At 37.6% G+C, this 17,683-nt stretch overlaps 1 protein-coding gene across 2 annotated transcripts in view; it reads right to left on the reverse strand.

Moving 5' to 3' along the window:
• FIG4 (FIG4 phosphoinositide 5-phosphatase) overlaps positions 1 to 17,683 on the reverse strand; it is a 70,064-nt gene that overhangs the window by 18,546 nt on the left and 33,835 nt on the right. For both annotated transcript variants that reach the window (XM_080586902.1, XM_080586903.1), the window contains exons 16-21: positions 14,554 to 14,692; positions 11,864 to 11,922; positions 11,412 to 11,559; positions 10,491 to 10,574; positions 6,538 to 6,733; positions 3,842 to 3,924 (exon numbers count right to left, since the gene is read on the reverse strand). In XM_080586902.1, the coding sequence (XP_080443028.1) occupies positions 3,842 to 3,924; positions 6,538 to 6,733; positions 10,491 to 10,574; positions 11,412 to 11,559; positions 11,864 to 11,922; positions 14,554 to 14,692 (709 nt within the window). The remainder of the gene's footprint in view (positions 1 to 3,841; positions 3,925 to 6,537; positions 6,734 to 10,490; positions 10,575 to 11,411; positions 11,560 to 11,863; positions 11,923 to 14,553; positions 14,693 to 17,683) is intronic.

Here is a 17,683-nt window from a genome sequence, read left to right on the forward strand (position 1 = left end):
ATACATCCTCAATTTATTCCTATTTTGATGAGAATTAACACAGACTATCTCAGCCATCAGTGAAAATGCAATGAACAGATTCAAATTATTTTTCATTTGCATTTGCATATATACTTTATATGTATCAGTTAGTAACTTAATCTGAGGTACTTTATATCTGTGAGTCCTCGGAGAGTAAGAAACTGATGCTAACAAAGACAAAAATATGCAACATGTCCAACAATGTCAAGTAGAGCCAGGATCTTCTATCTCTATTTCCGTCATTATAATAATAGAAGGAGATTTGAAGTAAGAACTATAATCATACTGTGAAATAAATTGCTGCTATTCTCAAATGATGTACATTATAATAAAGGATGTACGTAAAATCTATACTTTCCACATAAATGAGCACATCAGACCATAAATAGCCCTATGTCATGTTATATAAAAGACGTAAGACTCTGTAACTGTTGTATTTTTAAAATCTGCATTCCTTGAGGGAAATGAAATAAATGCAAGCTTTTTTGGTCTTGAACAGGATATGAATGGGGAGTTTCAAAGCCCCCATGGAGTTTACAGTATTACTGTAATAATATAAATGTTGGTCCAGCCTGAAAAATTGTAAAATGCTCATCTGCACAAAGTAGCTTGCAGTAGACAACAATCAGCACTGGCTGCATTGGGTTTATGTGGCAAGGTTTTGGTAGCAGGGGGCTGCAGGGGTGGCCTCTGTGAGGCAGAGCCCAGCAGCTGCCCCATCTCAGATCAGAGCCAGCTCCAGATGGCTCCAAAAGGGACCCGCCGCTGGCCAGAGCAGAGCCAGGGAGTGACACTGGATGGGCCTCTGGGAGAGCAGATTGAAGGAAGGGAAAAAAACCAAACTGCTGCACAACAGCAGCTGGGAGAGAGGAGTGAGCAAGTGTGAGAGAAGCAGCCCTGCAGACCCCCAGGTCAGTGCAGCAGGAGGGCAGGAGGTGCTCCAGGCACGGAGCAGCAGTTCCCCTGCGGCCTGTGGAGAGGCCCCTGGTGGAGCAGGCTGTCCCCCTGCAGCCCATGGGTCCCACAGGGAGCAGATCTCCACGCTGCAGCCCGTGGAGGAGCCCCCGGTGGAGCAGGAGGAGCAGAGAGTGACCGTGAAGGAGCGGTGGAGATGAAGCATTAGGGACTGACCACAGCCCCCATTCCCCGTTCCCCTGCACTGCTCGGGGGAAAAGAGGTAGACGGGAGTGAATGGGAAGGAAGGTGTTTTTAGTTTGCTCCAGTGTGTTCTTAGCAATATGCATTAAATTACACAAATCTCCCTATGCTGAGTGTTTTACCTATGAGGGTAACTATGGAGCGATCTCCCTGTCCTTATCTCAGCCCAAGAGTCTTTTTCATCATGTTTTCTCCTCTTGCTCTTCTGAGGAGGGAGCGTGAAACAGTGGTGTGGTGGAGCTCTGCCAGCCATCAGTGTGAAAACACCACACCCGGCCATTTCCAAAATAACTGCAACTAACTTATATAGCAAAGGATACTTGGCAAATTGGCACCCATCTTCTAGTGATTAAAGTAAAGAACTGAAGTTAGAGATATGAAGTTAAAAACTTCATCAGAGGTAACGAGAAACATCGTCCTCAACCTGTATCAAGTGAACCATCTTCAAATTACACCGTACATAAGAAATAGCTAGAAACAGGAATTGCAAAGCACAAAAGAGTGCAAGAGAAGTAGCTACCCCTAAACAAAAGTTAACAAAAAAATAGTTTTTAAATAAAAAGAAAATTACTGTTTTTTCCTTAAAATGTTTAAGAGGATAATTAATAGTCAGGATTAATGAACTAAGACATAACATATCATCAAACCATAAAAGATCAAAGTGAATTAGAATATCCATCACAAATTAAAGATGATTCAAATACTAGATAGTCACTGCTATTACACATTAGAAAACAAATACACACAAGCTCATTTCAGTGCATGCCTCCCAAGTATTCAGTTCAGTATACACACGATGTTTATCTGAGATGACGTGTAGTTTTCTTGAACCCTTTTCAAACCCCGTTAATTCTACAGTCAAGCAGGTGTTTGAAACACGGGTTTGTTAAGCTAATATAATTGATTTGCACTCCTGGTGTCTTGCATAAGCAATTGCTCTCTTGGCAACAGCATTCCAAGCCTTTAGGAAGTTACAGGGTCTTCAATTTGCCTTCAAGTTTCTCCAACTGATCTCTGGTACTGAATTCCCATTATTCTGACTAGCTTTCAAAGAAAAAGACTGCCACTGGGGAAATGATGTCCTTAACCAGGGAGTTGTATAAGTAACTTTTCAGTTCAGTTCTAGTTTCAGTTCATCTGCAACTGTAACTATCCTAGTGATACTATTCTGTAATACTGAGGAATGAATGTGAGAATAGCTTAAACACACATTTTTTAAACAATGGCATCACACAACTAGTGCCCTGTATGGGGTTATGGTGATTCAGAAACAAGTGTTCCTGATACAACACAAGTCACTCCCTTTTGTTGGAGAAGCACATTACTAATTTGCTCATTGCTCTGTGGGAGTTGGCAGTTCATGACTCCTGCAGGAGTGGTAACAACTGACCTATACAGGACAAAAGTCCAAGTTACCCTTGAAATAAAAGCAGAAGTTTTTGTAGCTGCTACAATTTAGTTGGAGCTGGGAGGTGACACCTTGATGCCTGCACACCAGCTCTTACCTCCAACTGCTCACAGTAAGCCAGCAGCTCCTGAGAAGCGACTGCACATGCTGTGCAGCATGCTGCCTCACATTGTAGCAGTTTACAACAAAGTGCAGGAACTGAGTGGGAACTTGCTGGGCCACCTGAAGAGCTGTATTCTGTCTTGCAATATGCTGTACCTCACTCTCATTTCCTGTACGTATGGTTCGAGTTCATGAAACCAATTATTACAAACCAGTGGCAGCACGATGCAGTTCAAAATGAAGTATGCAAGAGCACATTATTACACACACTACATTTCATGCTGTGCATATAGATTTATAAACACAAGCACATGTAAACCCACACACCACATATATTTGTGTGCTGTTATTTCATGCAACTTTGGTAATGCCAACAGCCAAAGTCTCTTCTGTCCTCTCCTGAAATTTACAGTAGAAATACCTGTCACCTGAATATCCATGCCCCTAGAGTGTGCTGCTACCTGCTTCCTGTATTTTCTCAACTTTACTGTCCAGAGCCTATATCAGATTTAGCAATGGCCTCAAAGTCTCCCTATAAATTACACTATTTTGTATTTCAAGCTTGAATAGTCAAGATGTTTCAATAAAAAAAATTTCTATTAGTCAGAAAAACATTTTTCCTTAGGCATCAAAAGTCACACAACTATTTACATTCAAGTAAAATGTACAGTTAGCACATAACTCTATGAATAAGATATGTTAAAAAACACACTTCTGTTCTTTTGTATACATGTTTATAGAAAAGGCTGATTAAATTCTGATCAATTTGCATTAGTGTAATTTAGTATTTGAAAGAAAAAAAGGAAAAATCACAGACTACATAGTTTAGAACCAAGGAACCACTCCTAATATGGAATTTGCCTATTAATTGCTAGGAATATATTTAGTAACAGGTATTTCTATCAAAGTATCTTTCATTTGATTTAAGTTCCAAATTTTGCATTTGGAGACATATGCATTACTGCCACTGAATTTAGAGTTGACACAGACATCTGAAAATGGTTTGATTTTAAAAAGTAGTACAGTATTTGGATACATCCAAATATGCCTAAAATTTATAATTTAAATAAGCTTCAAAGAAGCCCTTTTGGCAAGCTGTATTTAACTAGCTTCAGTTATCTTTTAATGATTACAGCTGGAAACTTATCTCACCTTGTGTATATTTTGAGATCATCTTCTGAAGGAACATCTGAAAGATTAACTCCATACACATCTTTGGTGGACTGAACTACATTCTGGAACATAGTAAGAACAAAGATTCAGACCAAGGATACTGTAACAACAAACAAACACAACTTTGCTTTCAAAAAGAGTTATTTCTAAATCTGAAAATAATTTTAAAAGTTCTGGCAAAACCAAACAAGTTTCTCATATACATAGTAATGTTAGGAAGTTTTCTTTAAATAAAATCATTTAGTAAAAAAATTCTTCAAGACATTTGTTCAACAAGAAAGTAAAGGATTTTTGAAAGATTTACATCAGAGAAAACAACATAATCAGGAAAATAATTTATATTTATAGGGCATATAAAGATGTACGTATTAAATTCTGTTCTGTGTTGAGATTTAACAAAGAAAAAAACATGTTAGTTCAGAAGTTGCTTTCACATTTCCTTCTGTCAATTGTGAAATAATTACAATCTTCAGTAAAATAGAAAACTATTTTTATTTTATAAGTTACACAATCACATCTGTCAGCTATAATAAGGAGCCAATGCACATACAGTACTTAGTATGTCAGTGTTGAACTGAGGGGTTACTGATAAGGCACATGCAATTGCAAGACTGTCAACTATAAAAATAGCTTTCTTTTAGTTCAAAAAAAAAAAAAAACAGAGTCAAAGAAGCTCTTCAGAAAGGTATGTCCTGATCAGGAGAATAGAAGATTTTTATTATTAACTTCTGGGAAGTATGAATAGGAAGGAACTAGCTGGTTCCACATCCCCCCATCCCCCCCATACAATTCTCTGCTTTACAATTGCTGATGTAAAAAATACCAAAATTCAAATTCCTGACCAAACATCCAACTGTTCTGCAATAACAATATATACTCAAAAATGCACCTAAAAATATAAGCTTACAGATATCAGCTCCTTCACACACAAAAACACCACAAGCTGCTGCTTTTCATCCAAACTTCTGGTATTTTTGAACACTATAATATACAATCCATTTTCACAAATGAGAAAACAGTAAAGTGCAGACTGACACTGGCTAGAGTGTTAGTATATTGTCAATTTAGCTAACAGAGACACATAATAGAATATTTTTAAGCTTATGCTTTTAAGTGCAGTCTTCATTAAAGTTTCTTCTAATTTAAGCTTAACTGAAAAGTATGTCTGGAATATTTTTATGATTTACCAGTTCTAGAAAATAGACACTTATTTAATCAACTAGATAGGTTATCATCTTTTCACTGTTGTTTTGCTTCTTGTTAGGTTATTACGTTCAGCCATCAAGCTTTGAAACTCTCCATTATAGGTCTTCTTTTTAAACTTTTTAACTACAAGTATTGAAACAACAAATAATTGCCACTGCCAGAAGAATAATTTCAAAACTTTTCTTGAAAAACCTGTATTTGATGTTCTCCTTAGCCTAGTAATGGAAAAACAACTCTTCCGAAGCTAAATGAAGATCAGCTGGTGAATGTATTAAAATCTAATGGGTAACACAGTCTTTAAGATTACTAATTTATGTTTGACTTCTGAACAAAAAGCTTCCATAAACATTATGCCCTAAAAAAATAATGCATCTAATACAGGCTTTGTAGTTTTGAAGAGGATAAACAAATTTACAATAGCAGGCAGAGACATTAATGATAACGCAAGTTAATTGCTAACACAGCCTAACTGAATAGGTAATCCTTTTCAGCACTGCAATTTTAATAAGCAATGATGAAAATTAGCAATGCAAATTATGACTAAAATTTGATGCATGAAAAGGTGCAATAAAATGGAAAACATTTCTTCACGTGCATTAATAAAAATCAGAATATTTCACTCAATTGTAAGTTATTAATATTCAATATTAACTTAAATCATATTTTGTGTTTACATGCATTCATTGTTCATATAAGCATCTTAAAAATCTAAAAAAATATATCTTAGGTCTCAGTGTTGAAGCGTACTCAATACTTTGCATGCACAATTGCACCTATTATCCTGCCACTGTCTTCAACCCTGGAGTTAACAGTCACCATAGGACCAATGTGACAAAATGATAACAGTCATTTTTAGAATTAGTTTTGTTCTATTGTTTTTGACAATTCAGAGAACTTCATTAGGAAACAATTTAAAACTCCACAGATAAATCAGGGTGAAATTTAGTCAGATTGAACATTAATTTACAGTAATACCCACATGAGCAAGTACCATCATTCAAAAGGAGGAGATTTCTAAATGAAAGTGGTGGTCTGAGGTCTCGGGACCTCGGATCTGTACCAAAATGTGAGCTAAAGCATAGTAAGGGATGATGATCCAAAGTGCACTACTGCTTTGAACTACCACACTAACATAGATATATTTTATACATAGTATTATGGACTACACCTGACCTGAGTCCCTTTCAAATGCCATAGGTTTTAAACATTGTTTTCCTTTCCTTATGTATGTTATTTTCCACTTCAAGCTGTGTGAAATGTGCAGTGTAACTGAAGACTCTTAAATGAAAATGAGAATAGCAAAGTTTTATAACCAGCTTTGCTAATGCTGGAGACCTTTTTCTCTTAATTTCTCTGTGTTTTACTTCTGATTGTTCTGTAATATTTACTGTTTATAAAAACATTTTTTTAAGGAAATGTGAACTTGAAGTTCATGGTTAGCTTTTTTGCCCACCACAATGATTTCTTACCTCTGTGATTTTTGTGTTATCTCCTGTATCAGTCACCTTTACTGGAGTAGAACGCTGAGAAACAGCTCCTTCATCTTCTTTGTCTGTCCCAGAATCATCTTCAGAACTGCTTGACACTGCCTCCTCACTTGGGGGTGGCGGAGCACTAGCAGCAGTTTTGCGCTGCAGCACAGTTTCTTCTCTATTACTTTTGTTCCTATGAAAGGTAGTGTGTATTTAGGAAATCAGAAAGATATTAATAGCAAGTACTTAAAATTCCTAATTTTGATTACTACCTTACTGGGGGAAAAGAGAAGTTCTATCCTCTGGAGCAACTTGTTGCTCACGTTTTGAATCCCCTAATTGTTTTGTTTTTCATCAATCTCTTCTTATTCCAGAGCATTTAAAGAGATCTCACTGGATTAAGACAGCTTTTCCGCACCAATTCCCTGGCTCTCTATTTAAATCTTTCCCCCATACTGTCATATTAGTATGTATATATACACACACACACAAAAATTCATTGAGACATTAACATGTTTGATTTTATTCTGGGAAAAGGTTTTACTTGCTGATTAATATTATCCACTTTGCTAACTTTCTTATTCTCAGGCCCCTTAATCATAACGTCATTTTTTTCCCCTTTCTTCTCCATACCTCTTCCCCTCAATTCAGTTCCCCCTCAGCAATTCCTTATGGGGCATGTATTTCTGATGTTGAAAATTTTAGTCACCATAAAGAGATGCCTTATTGTAAGGCGCAGCATCTATATTTTAGGAAACTAACACTGGGTTTAACTGTACAAGCTCTGAAAGGTATGCATTACTTAACCCATCAGAAACTGCACCCTTACATCCTCTGTGTCTTTTCCTACTGACTGAGTGTGCCCTTTCCTCTCAGAATCTGTCACAGTCTTTCAGGGAGTCTGGAGGAAGAGGGATTGGAAGGCAGGTAGTGAATGTGTTTATAGATAGATCAGTTCTGGAAACAGGGATTAACACCTTCTCCTTGTTCAGGTGACCGTCTATACATACTCTAACATTGCAGGTGACTTACCCTACGGGAAGACCCTAAAGAAAGACAGAAGCACACTAAGAGGCTTTGACAACAACATGCAGTTGGATGAAAATGCAAATGGTATTTCAGGTTGCAGCTCTAGTGTTCTCATCAGCAAAGGCATGGAAGTCTCCAGTGCCTCTTGAGCTTTAGTGGAGCACTCCATGACTGTCATATAGCTGTACCTTTGCAGTCAAACTCTTACAGTGAATTAACCCTGTGGTGAATTAGCTAAACTTTTGTACTTTAGTTATACAAATAAACAAGCGAAAGAGTCCTCCCAAAGGTTCTTGATCTGAGAGCACCCTCTGCCCCACCCCAAGGACATTAATACATGAGAAGAACTCTTAAAGCTGGAACAAATGTGTTAGGGGGGAAAAAACAATAGAGGTACGTTTAATTTCTGACTCGGCAGAGACTGACATCTCTTTAGACAGAAATTTACATAAAGTTACGAAGACATACTCTATTCTCTTTAGAGAAAGTTAAGGAAGTTATCTTCCCTGCTTTCAAAATGAGGTGAAGGTCACAGGAAAAGAAGTTCTTAGGAAAGCTGAAGAATGAAGCAAGTAGCCAAACACTAGTAAGAGTGATATCCCCATCCCACCCCCAACACACACACGGGAGAAGGCCAACATCTAACTGTTCTAAGGGACCAGAACACTGACAGATGAAAACAGATTATCAAATCCTCCAGAAATGTCATAATAAATCAGAAGATGCTGAAAAAATGCAGGACAAAGAAACCACATCTAGCAGCCCTATAAAACAAAAAATAAAACTCCACTTATTCTGGAGAAACTTATTATGAAGTTATCTAGACATGAGTAAGTCATTATTTTCCTTTTTCTACAGAGCTGGTCAAGAGCCAAGTACCAGCATCTGCCAAAATGCCTCCAGTACGGTGGAGGAATCAGAGAGGTGGACATTGTACTGCAAAAGTCTGGCATATGAAGAAACAAATGTAATTCTGGTACCATGACCCAATAAGGACACTGAGGCACATGTGCCACATGTCAGGAAAAACAGACAACTCTACTGATAAATTTATGAATTTACTGATGTCAGTATTACCATACTACAAATAAGGTTGTTTGTGACCTAAGAAAAGTGATGATACCATCATGTTATTTATTTTTTTATATTGTGAAATAGCCTCTATAGGAAAAAAAAATATTTATTAAATGAACCACTTTTTTGCACTCAAATCCATTAGACCATTACTTCTCTTGAAACAGGTGTCTCGGAAAGATATCTGACAATGAACAGATTGAAAAAATTGGTGAGAAAAGAGAAGAAAAACTTGGACGTGGCAAAGCTAACAATTCAGTATTATAACACTCAGCTACAAACTCCTTTACTGAGAATGACAGATTGCTCTGTCAGGCAGAAATTTCCTATCATTTCCCTAAATGGAAAAGTTGGGGAATATGAAATTGTAGTAATAGAAAGAGCAGGGGAATAGAACTATATCCAAAATGTACAACCCTGAAAGTGCTGAGGAACTCATCTCACTGGCAGGATTCTGTCCTCAGAAGATCTCACTGCCTGCCTGGACTATGCTGGAGAAGTTTATACCCTGGAAAGGGCATTGCAGGACAAATGGCTAGACTTTTTTTCTGGAAGCTGCTTGAAAGACCTGTAGACTAGAAAGTTGTTAAGGAATAATAGGAATAACTTACTGCTGCATGCATTGCTGCATTTAGAAATAAAATCTCTTTCCCATCTAAAGGGCTAAATATCTCTAAGGTAAGGTGGAAGGCTGAAGCCACATTTTATGCCAGGACACTAGCCAATGCATGGGAAGCCTTATGAGAAATACCCAGGGATCATAGCTCTGGTCCAGCTATCTATCTTGTAACAATCCCTCAAAGTCACAGTGGAGAGCCTGAAGCAAAGAGCTTGCGAAAGATATAAAATGGTTAAGTATTTCATGGTATATCTGGACAGAAGTTAGTCCAAAATATGACACTATACCAAAGGAGAAGAATAAAGCTTTTTTTCAAAAGCACAAAAACATGCACAGTTCTTACAAGAGGTGAATTGTATAACTATCAAACAGTCTTTCTGCTTATTCCCAGGGAACGTTATCTGTACGCAATCAGGTTCTGCTAGTGATAAGCATAGACTGCTCAACATTTATGGACAGTGCGTCTCTCAGGGTCAAGGCATGACAGATGTTATTTATGAGACAGTCAAATTTTATAGCTTGTAACAGAACGCAAAGTTTTCAGAAGAACTTACAACATTGTGACGGCACAGGTTTAGTCATTACTGATAAAAGGTTTCCTTGATATGAGGTATCTAAGAGAGAATGAAGTGGTTCCGGAAGAGTCCCCACAGCTCTTATGTGATATGGCAGATCAAACGCAATGATGGAATAAATGAAGTAACGATGCGAGACCAGAATGCAAAAGCAGCTACATGAAACATTCATTTGTCCCGGTAACTGTTGTGGAACTGTTTTACGTAATTTTATATAAATGTTTTTCTGTAACATTTTTACTTTTTTGATCAAAAACTATGCTGGCTGTTTCAGGGTATGTTCTATTTATACAAAATTTACTTGTAAGGCAACAATGATATACGGTCCATCTCCAACAGAGAATACAAAGTTGACACCAGTACCAAAAGATGATCAAATTTTAACAACTTCTGTATCTTCATTCTAGAGAAAATTACTGTATGGGTTTCACTTAAATAGAAAAGCTTAAACAATCTGAATAAAGAATTCCCAGAATCAAATACAAATCATGAATTAGATATGATTTTCAAAGCATACATTTCTACAGTATACCATTAATGATTTTTTATTTCTCATGTCACAGAGAATATACTACATAAACACAGTGTTTATATATTTGCATTACAATTTCGCTATTATTGAACCAGAACAAAATTTTCTATTTCTAACTTACGCCAGCACTGATTTTCCAGTTTCATCGGGTTTACGAACAGTAAATGGGCTTGGATCAATCCCCATATTCTTAGGCATAAAATCACTGGCAAAAGAGAAAAGAAAACCTCACCATAAGCAAAACTGAACACACACACATACACACACAAAAAAGAAATCTGGAAGAACTACTTCTAACATTTACCATTGAATTAAAAAAAATATATATATATGCATGAAAAGAACCTTGTCATTACAAGTTAAGGTCATGTGCACATAAAACCCTACATATTTACAAAGTTTTCCATAGCATCATTTGGTCTTGTGAAGCAGCTGCAAACATTACCACTTGCCAAGGAGGCTAGAGCGATGGCATACTCCTGTACTGATGAAGCTCTGTGACTCATATACATTGTTTTCAAAATGCTGCCAACACTGAAATTGGGTCAAAAAGCTACATGAAGCATAATCTGCCTGGAAATCATTAGCTAAAGCATGATTAAGATTATGCTTAGAATATCCATCTGGTTGCTGCCAACAAAAAAATTATCAAGCCAGCTCTGAGAACCTGGTGAGCTAAAAAAAAAAAAAAAAAAAAGTAAAATGCAAGCAGAACAATTAAAAAACAATTGCTTTGAAGGTAGCCTCCATGATCTGATGAGTCCACAAAGAAAACCCATTACTCAGACTACAAATGCCCTTATATTACACACTCCAGAGTGGAAAATAATTGTAAATTTAAGTGCTATCTTAACACAATTTTTCAGCACTAATTTTCCATTTTAGTATTATGGTTTAGTTTCTAAGACTCGGCTAAATTTGAAGATTCAGAAAAAATTTGGCGTGTTATCTAGGTTTAAGCAAATGAATCAAATGCATAATTAATTCACACCAAATCAATTTTCAGTTCAAGATTTACACTCCCAAAACATCCCAAATATACCGTGTAGAATTGGTCATTGCCAAGCAGAAGGTCTCATCGAAACTGCTCAACTCATATGGCCGAAAAAACTCATTATGGATATCAATTTCCTCTTCGTACTTGTGGAATTTCTTCACTGTCAACTTCCGTCTGTTTTCAGCACATGTCACTGGGGAAAAGAAAAAAAATACTCTTTTACTAACAGTTATTGTCTCTGCAAAAATCTAGGTAAACAGTAGCCCATTTATGTATCCACCCTACCAGGCATTTTTCTACAGTCTTATTCCCTCTAAGACAAGAAAATATGATATGAAGGAAATGCAAAGCACATCTTTAATAAATACACATTATCAACCACCATAATTTGATTTCCCTTTATGATGACAATTCCTAATAAGATATCCTCCACAGTATCCCAGATAAATAAGACACTGTAGTATCTACAGTAGAGAAAGAGCAAATAGAGTTCATACCTTCATCAAAAGGAAGAGGTAAATGCTTCAGCACATCAGTGGTCCACCAGTAAGTATAGCTGTACAGGAAATACAGACAGAATTGATACAGAAGATCTCATCTTGCATCCAATCTAAGGATTTGCACTTAACAGTTACCTAACGATACAGTCTCATTGGTAAACATTTCTTTATAATCAAGTGGAAGGAAGTAGAGAATTATCCTTGGACAGATGCTCTCAACAGGCCCCTACTCTATAACTTTGCTCTGAGGACATGAAATTTAACACACGAAGACTGAACACCTGAAACACAGGTATGGGGAGCGGAGAGGTTTTGTTCCATTGAACAAAGTACATCTGCCCTACCTATAGGACTGAAAATTAATCTCCTATGACATATAGAAGGTATATGGAGAAATCAGTGAAGAATATACAAAGCCATGGAGTAAGCATACTTCACATGTATATTTCTTGTTCTTATTTAAAAAAAAAAAAAAGCCACCATTTGTTATTTAGATCACATAATTTAGGAAAACAGTATGAAGAAATGAAGGTAAATGACAATAAATAAATAAAACCAGAAGATTTTCAAAGCAGCTGACTTCTACACATAGAAATAGATTTTAATGTGACAGCTGTCTCAAGTCTGAGAATGATATGTTGGCATAACTAATAGCAAAAAAAACATGGCCTGCTGGAAGTTTATTCAATATTTCTGAAAAGAACAAAACAACAACAACAAAAACCAAAGGAAATAGCATTCCTAAAATAAAGCATGCTTTATCTTTCATATTTACATATTTTGATTTTCTCTTCTCAAACATACTTCAAAATTTTCTCTAAATTACTCTGACAATTTCTATTATTTCATTACTTTGAATGAAAACATATTTACATATCTTCATTGATTTTATTTCAAATATATGTGTATTCATGATGTTAAAGGGCTGTAATCAGAGTATTACGTAGCAGTTATCTCCTACTGATGTCAGTGTAGCTATCTGGAGCAGAAGCAATGGGTGTATTCCCATGCCCAGGGAGAGGTTTGTTAGTGGGACTTCACAAATGGTGTAAAACAGGTAGGGCAATGTATTTCAGTTCCAACAACTGTGAATGTCCTAAACAGAAAACGATGAGTTACATCTGACAGTCCCATCTCTTGATAAAGTACTATATCAGGCCATGCTAGCAAGACAGTTTTTCAGAATCCTTGCCTTCAGAATCTATGTAGACATACCCAGTCTTGCTGCTTGCACAAATGACAAGTAAAAAATTTAAGTAAAAATTTTAAGTAAAAAAGACAAAAGAAAGTCTTCCTTTCCGTCTTCACTGTCTTTTCATGTGAATCACAAATTATATAAAAGTAATGCATGAAAATCATTATGAAATCTTTTTTTTTGTTTTGTTTTCTGATGCAGAGACAAATACAATATAGGAAAAGCAGAGACAGTCTTAGGAGGTTTCAATGACAGGGAACATCTTCATTCTCTTTCTATATCCTTGTTTTCATTATTTCCTTTGCTGCTCTATCCAAGGAATCTAACAGAGAGGCAGGAAGAAGTTATCTGAAGACCTTGCAAAATAGTTCAGTAGAAACAAGCAAAAACTATTCAGAAGAGGTGTGTTTTTTTTTTTTTGCTATCTGCTTATTACATGGAGATGTCATTTTGTTCAGATGAATTCATTTTGACATACAATAATGTCCAGAACGAGTAAGCAACAAAATGAATGTTGCATATTTCATGTCTGAACTAGCACTCAGTTACATGGCTGATAGGAGCTAGCCTCAACAGAAGCCTCGGGAGACAGGAGAAAAAGACTAAAATTTAGGAACTGTCCTAAATGATGGGTTAATGGAACAAGCGGCCAACAGGGACTGTATGCACAGTTTAAACACTTGGACTCATCCCCAGACAAAAATTTAAATGCAGATATTTGCATCCACCATTAGTGATACAGAGCTTTACGACTTGTACAATGAACAGAAATGCAAAACAACAAAATCCATAAAATGTATGTAGCAAAAAGTCTAGTACTATCCTTATTATTAAAATGAAAAAATATTTTTAGACACAGTATTTACTTAATGAAATCATTCCACATTCCAAAGCAATCAGTCTAAAAATGACTTTAAAGTTTTTAAACTTTATCTCTATTATTTCTGTATATTACTGTGCAATTACAATAGGATGCAATTGAAGGAAAAAAAGTCTTCAAAATAGGCCAGACATAGCTGAAAGGAAGGCAAAAAATGATGGGCTTCCTGGCAAGCACAGCAGCAGACTAAGTGCACTAGACAAAAATATACACGAAGTTTACGCTCATAAAAATACCCAGCAGAATACCAACTTAATACATGCAGCCATCAAAAACACACCTGTGTACAGTTTACTAGGACATTGCTAACTGTATTTCAGCAACACAATGAAGCACTTCACACCAAAGGACAATTTCATACAAAATGAAACTTCTTTTTTCAGTACAGCAGGTAATTAACTTATTAAAGCAAATCCTTCTAAACACCAACGTCCAACGCTTCTGGTAATCGAAGTTTTTTTTTGTTTGTTAAGTGTTTGTAAAAGTGTAAAAAAACAGTAGTTAATTAAAAGAACAAGTTTTCAACAAGTTGACCAAATTATTTGGTTAGCAGCATGCATTTTTAAAATTTATTAGAGCAACACTAAATAAAAAAACAGAACATCACAATACCTTCGCCTGGTCTGGGATAGACCGAGGGTGTTCTTGTGATGCAAATAAAAATCAGTAGGTAGTTCCCAGAGATGAGGCTTCCCTTCCGTAGGCTTGAATACTCCCAGGAACAGATTGATAGAGTCTTGCCTGTCTGCATCTGTTAGACAAGAGGTACACTTAATGGCACAGCAAAGCTCAAGCCCATTCAGGCACAGCTGCTTATTTTTTAGATTTTCTCCTCACAGACCACACACGTATGTCCTAAGACTCCCACAGGGACCTCTGGGCCTCAAACAGCACAACGAAACTTCATTTAGACCTGACTTTCTGCCACGCTGCAGTGCACGTGGGGCTGGTTCCAGCGCTGCCTCTTTCCTTGGCTTCTCTAACAAGGTCGAGGCAGAAGCTCTGCCTGCAGCCTTGGCAGAGGTAAGATCTCATCCCGCAGCTCAGTCGCCCACCTCTGCATATATGTGCATGCACAAAACGTGTGCATGCATTTAGACTTGTTCTAGAGAGCAAGTCTGATGAGGAGCGGCTGAGGGAGCTGGGGTTGTTATGAAGTCAGATACCAAACATTCAATAACAGAAGAGTAATTTCATGAGATTAGACAACAACCAATACAATGCACAAATTTCCCTCCACAGACAAAAATTATGAATTCTTCGGGTTTTTCTGAACCAGAACAGTCAGTAAAATTATTATACTTTATAAACACCTTTTAAAGATTTGGTCTTTTGGACTGAAATTATCAAAAAATGAATTTCTGTCACCTAAGCTTCATTTGCCTTATTAAATTAATTAGGCAAATACAAAATCCAGCAGTTACAGGCCACTGCAGATGAAACATGACAAAAAACGTTGTTCATCTACATCTTTGAAATCTCCCTCACTACCTGGCTGCAGATAGGATGAGTTGTAACAGATATGAGGAAATACAGGAGTCGGGTGAGGGCTTGGGGATGGTGAACAGTGAGGGCGACAACTTTGCAAGCAGACGTAGAGAAGCAGAGGACGCTTACATGGAAAAGATCTTCAGGTAAGGGGGAATATGTGGAAATTGAGCTCTACTTAAGCCCTGAGGAATTAGCATGTGGAAAGCTCTCATCTCCACTTCTGTTGGCACTTCAGCAATCATCAGACATGGAATAGTTCAGACTAGAGAGGCACTCTGACAGTGTTACTCCTTCAGCTCTCTCCGTGTTTCAGAAAGAGTATTATGAGAGATGAGTGTCCCTTTAGCAACACACTGCATCAAAAAGACAAACTGTGAATTCTCAGTGTACCAAAAAGCAGGTAAAATAACAGAATCCACAAACCAATGGTATGACACCAACATTTCAGTCAACACTTCTTCCCCCATGCAATGTATAGTGTTTTTACAGGGAATTCAGACACACAAGTAGCTGACAAATGAAGCACTATATAGAAATTTGGTGGCAAGATTATAGAATAGTATGAAACTTCACAGCAATGTGCACATGTTGGGGTCAATATTTGGATATGGTATCTTCTGTATTAAGCAGCCACATGGTGAAGTGGGGCAGGGCACCAGGAAAAGTGAAAGAAAGGGGAAAACCCTTGATCTTTCTCCACATCCCCTCCCTACTTAGAGGGCCTTTCACCCGGAATCTGGCTTTTTCTTCCTTTTCTCTCCACTACTCCTTCCAGATACTTTTATTGTCCCTTCAGAGCACCTTTGCAAAAAGATACTTATTTTACCTTCTTTCTTTCTGCTCACCTTCTTTATTTTCTTAAGAGGATCAACTTACTAACTCTTCTACACAGTAATACTCAAAGCATACATAGGCCCTTACGGCTTTCAGAACATATTGTTTCTGCAAGACAGTGTCACAGTTTAACAAAGTGTATTGGGTTTACATGGCAAGGTGTAGTTGAGAGGAATGCAGGGGTGAGAGGAGACCAGCGGCAGCCCCATGTCAGAGCAGAGCCAGCTCCAGCCGGCTCCAAAAGCGCCCTCCTGCTGCTGGCCAGAGCCGAGCCAGTGAGCAATGCTGGTTGGGCCTCTGGGAGAGCAGATTTAAGAAAGGGAAAAAACCCTGCTGTGTGACAGCAGCTGGGAGAGTGAGGATTGAGAATCAGCCCTGCAGACCCCAAGGCCAGTGCAGGAGGAGGGCAGGAGGTGCTCCAGGCAGGCAGCAGCAGTTCCCCTGCGGCCTGTGGAGAGGCCCCTGGTGGAGCAGGCTGTCCCCCTGCAGCCCATGGGTCCCACACGGAGCAGATCTCCACGCTGCAGCCCGTGGAGGAGCCCTCAGCAGAGCAGGGGAAAAGAGTGACCATGACGGAGCACTGGAGATGAAGCGTTAGGGACTGACCACAGTCCCCATTCCCCATTCCCCACACCGCCTATGGGAGGACATAGAAGAAAGTGGATTATGGGTGGAAGGTGTTTTTAGTTTGCTTTTAGTTCTCATTGCTCTCTATTGTTACAAATTGGCAATAAATTAATTTAATCTTCCCTACACTGAGTCTGTTTTGCCTGTGACAGTAATTGGTGAACCATCTCCTTGTCCTTATCTCAACCCATGAGTTTTTTCACAGTATTTTTCTCCCCCTGCTCTGTTGAGGAGAGGGAGCGAGAGAGCTGTGTGGTGCTTGGCTACCTACCAGTGTTAAGTCAGCACAAGAAGGTACAAGCAGAGGATGAGGAAGACCAGGACCTATGCAAGAAAGCTATGGAAAACTCAGTAAAAACATCTTTTTTAAAGAAAAACTTGTTAAGGACACTGACTAATAAAAAGAAAGGAAATGTCAAAAGCAATAACATATATTCTTTTTTCCTGATAAATTATTTATTTAGTGGTTTAAAGAAAGTGCTTAACAAAATCCAAGAAAGCAGAGAAGTTCCCACCTTGAGCACAGAAACTGGAGGAACCCCAAAGACAAAATTAATTAACTGGTTAATAGGTTAAACCTGGTGTGATATGCAAACACTGAAGGCAGAGATGTGCCTTTGTTCATTTACCATTGTTTCACCTCCCACGAACAGAAGGTATTCTGAAATTGTTAACTAAATCAGAGTGAAACAACATAATTCAATTAACAAACTATGTCACTACTTATATGACAGATGCTAAAATTAAATAAAACAAAATGAAATTTGTTCTGTGAAAAACAGCTTGAATC

The sequence above is a fragment of the Anser brachyrhynchus genome (genome assembly GCF_964034855.1).
Source record: "Anser brachyrhynchus genome assembly, chromosome: 3".
Classification (NCBI taxonomy): Eukaryota; Metazoa; Chordata; class Aves; order Anseriformes; family Anatidae; genus Anser; species Anser brachyrhynchus.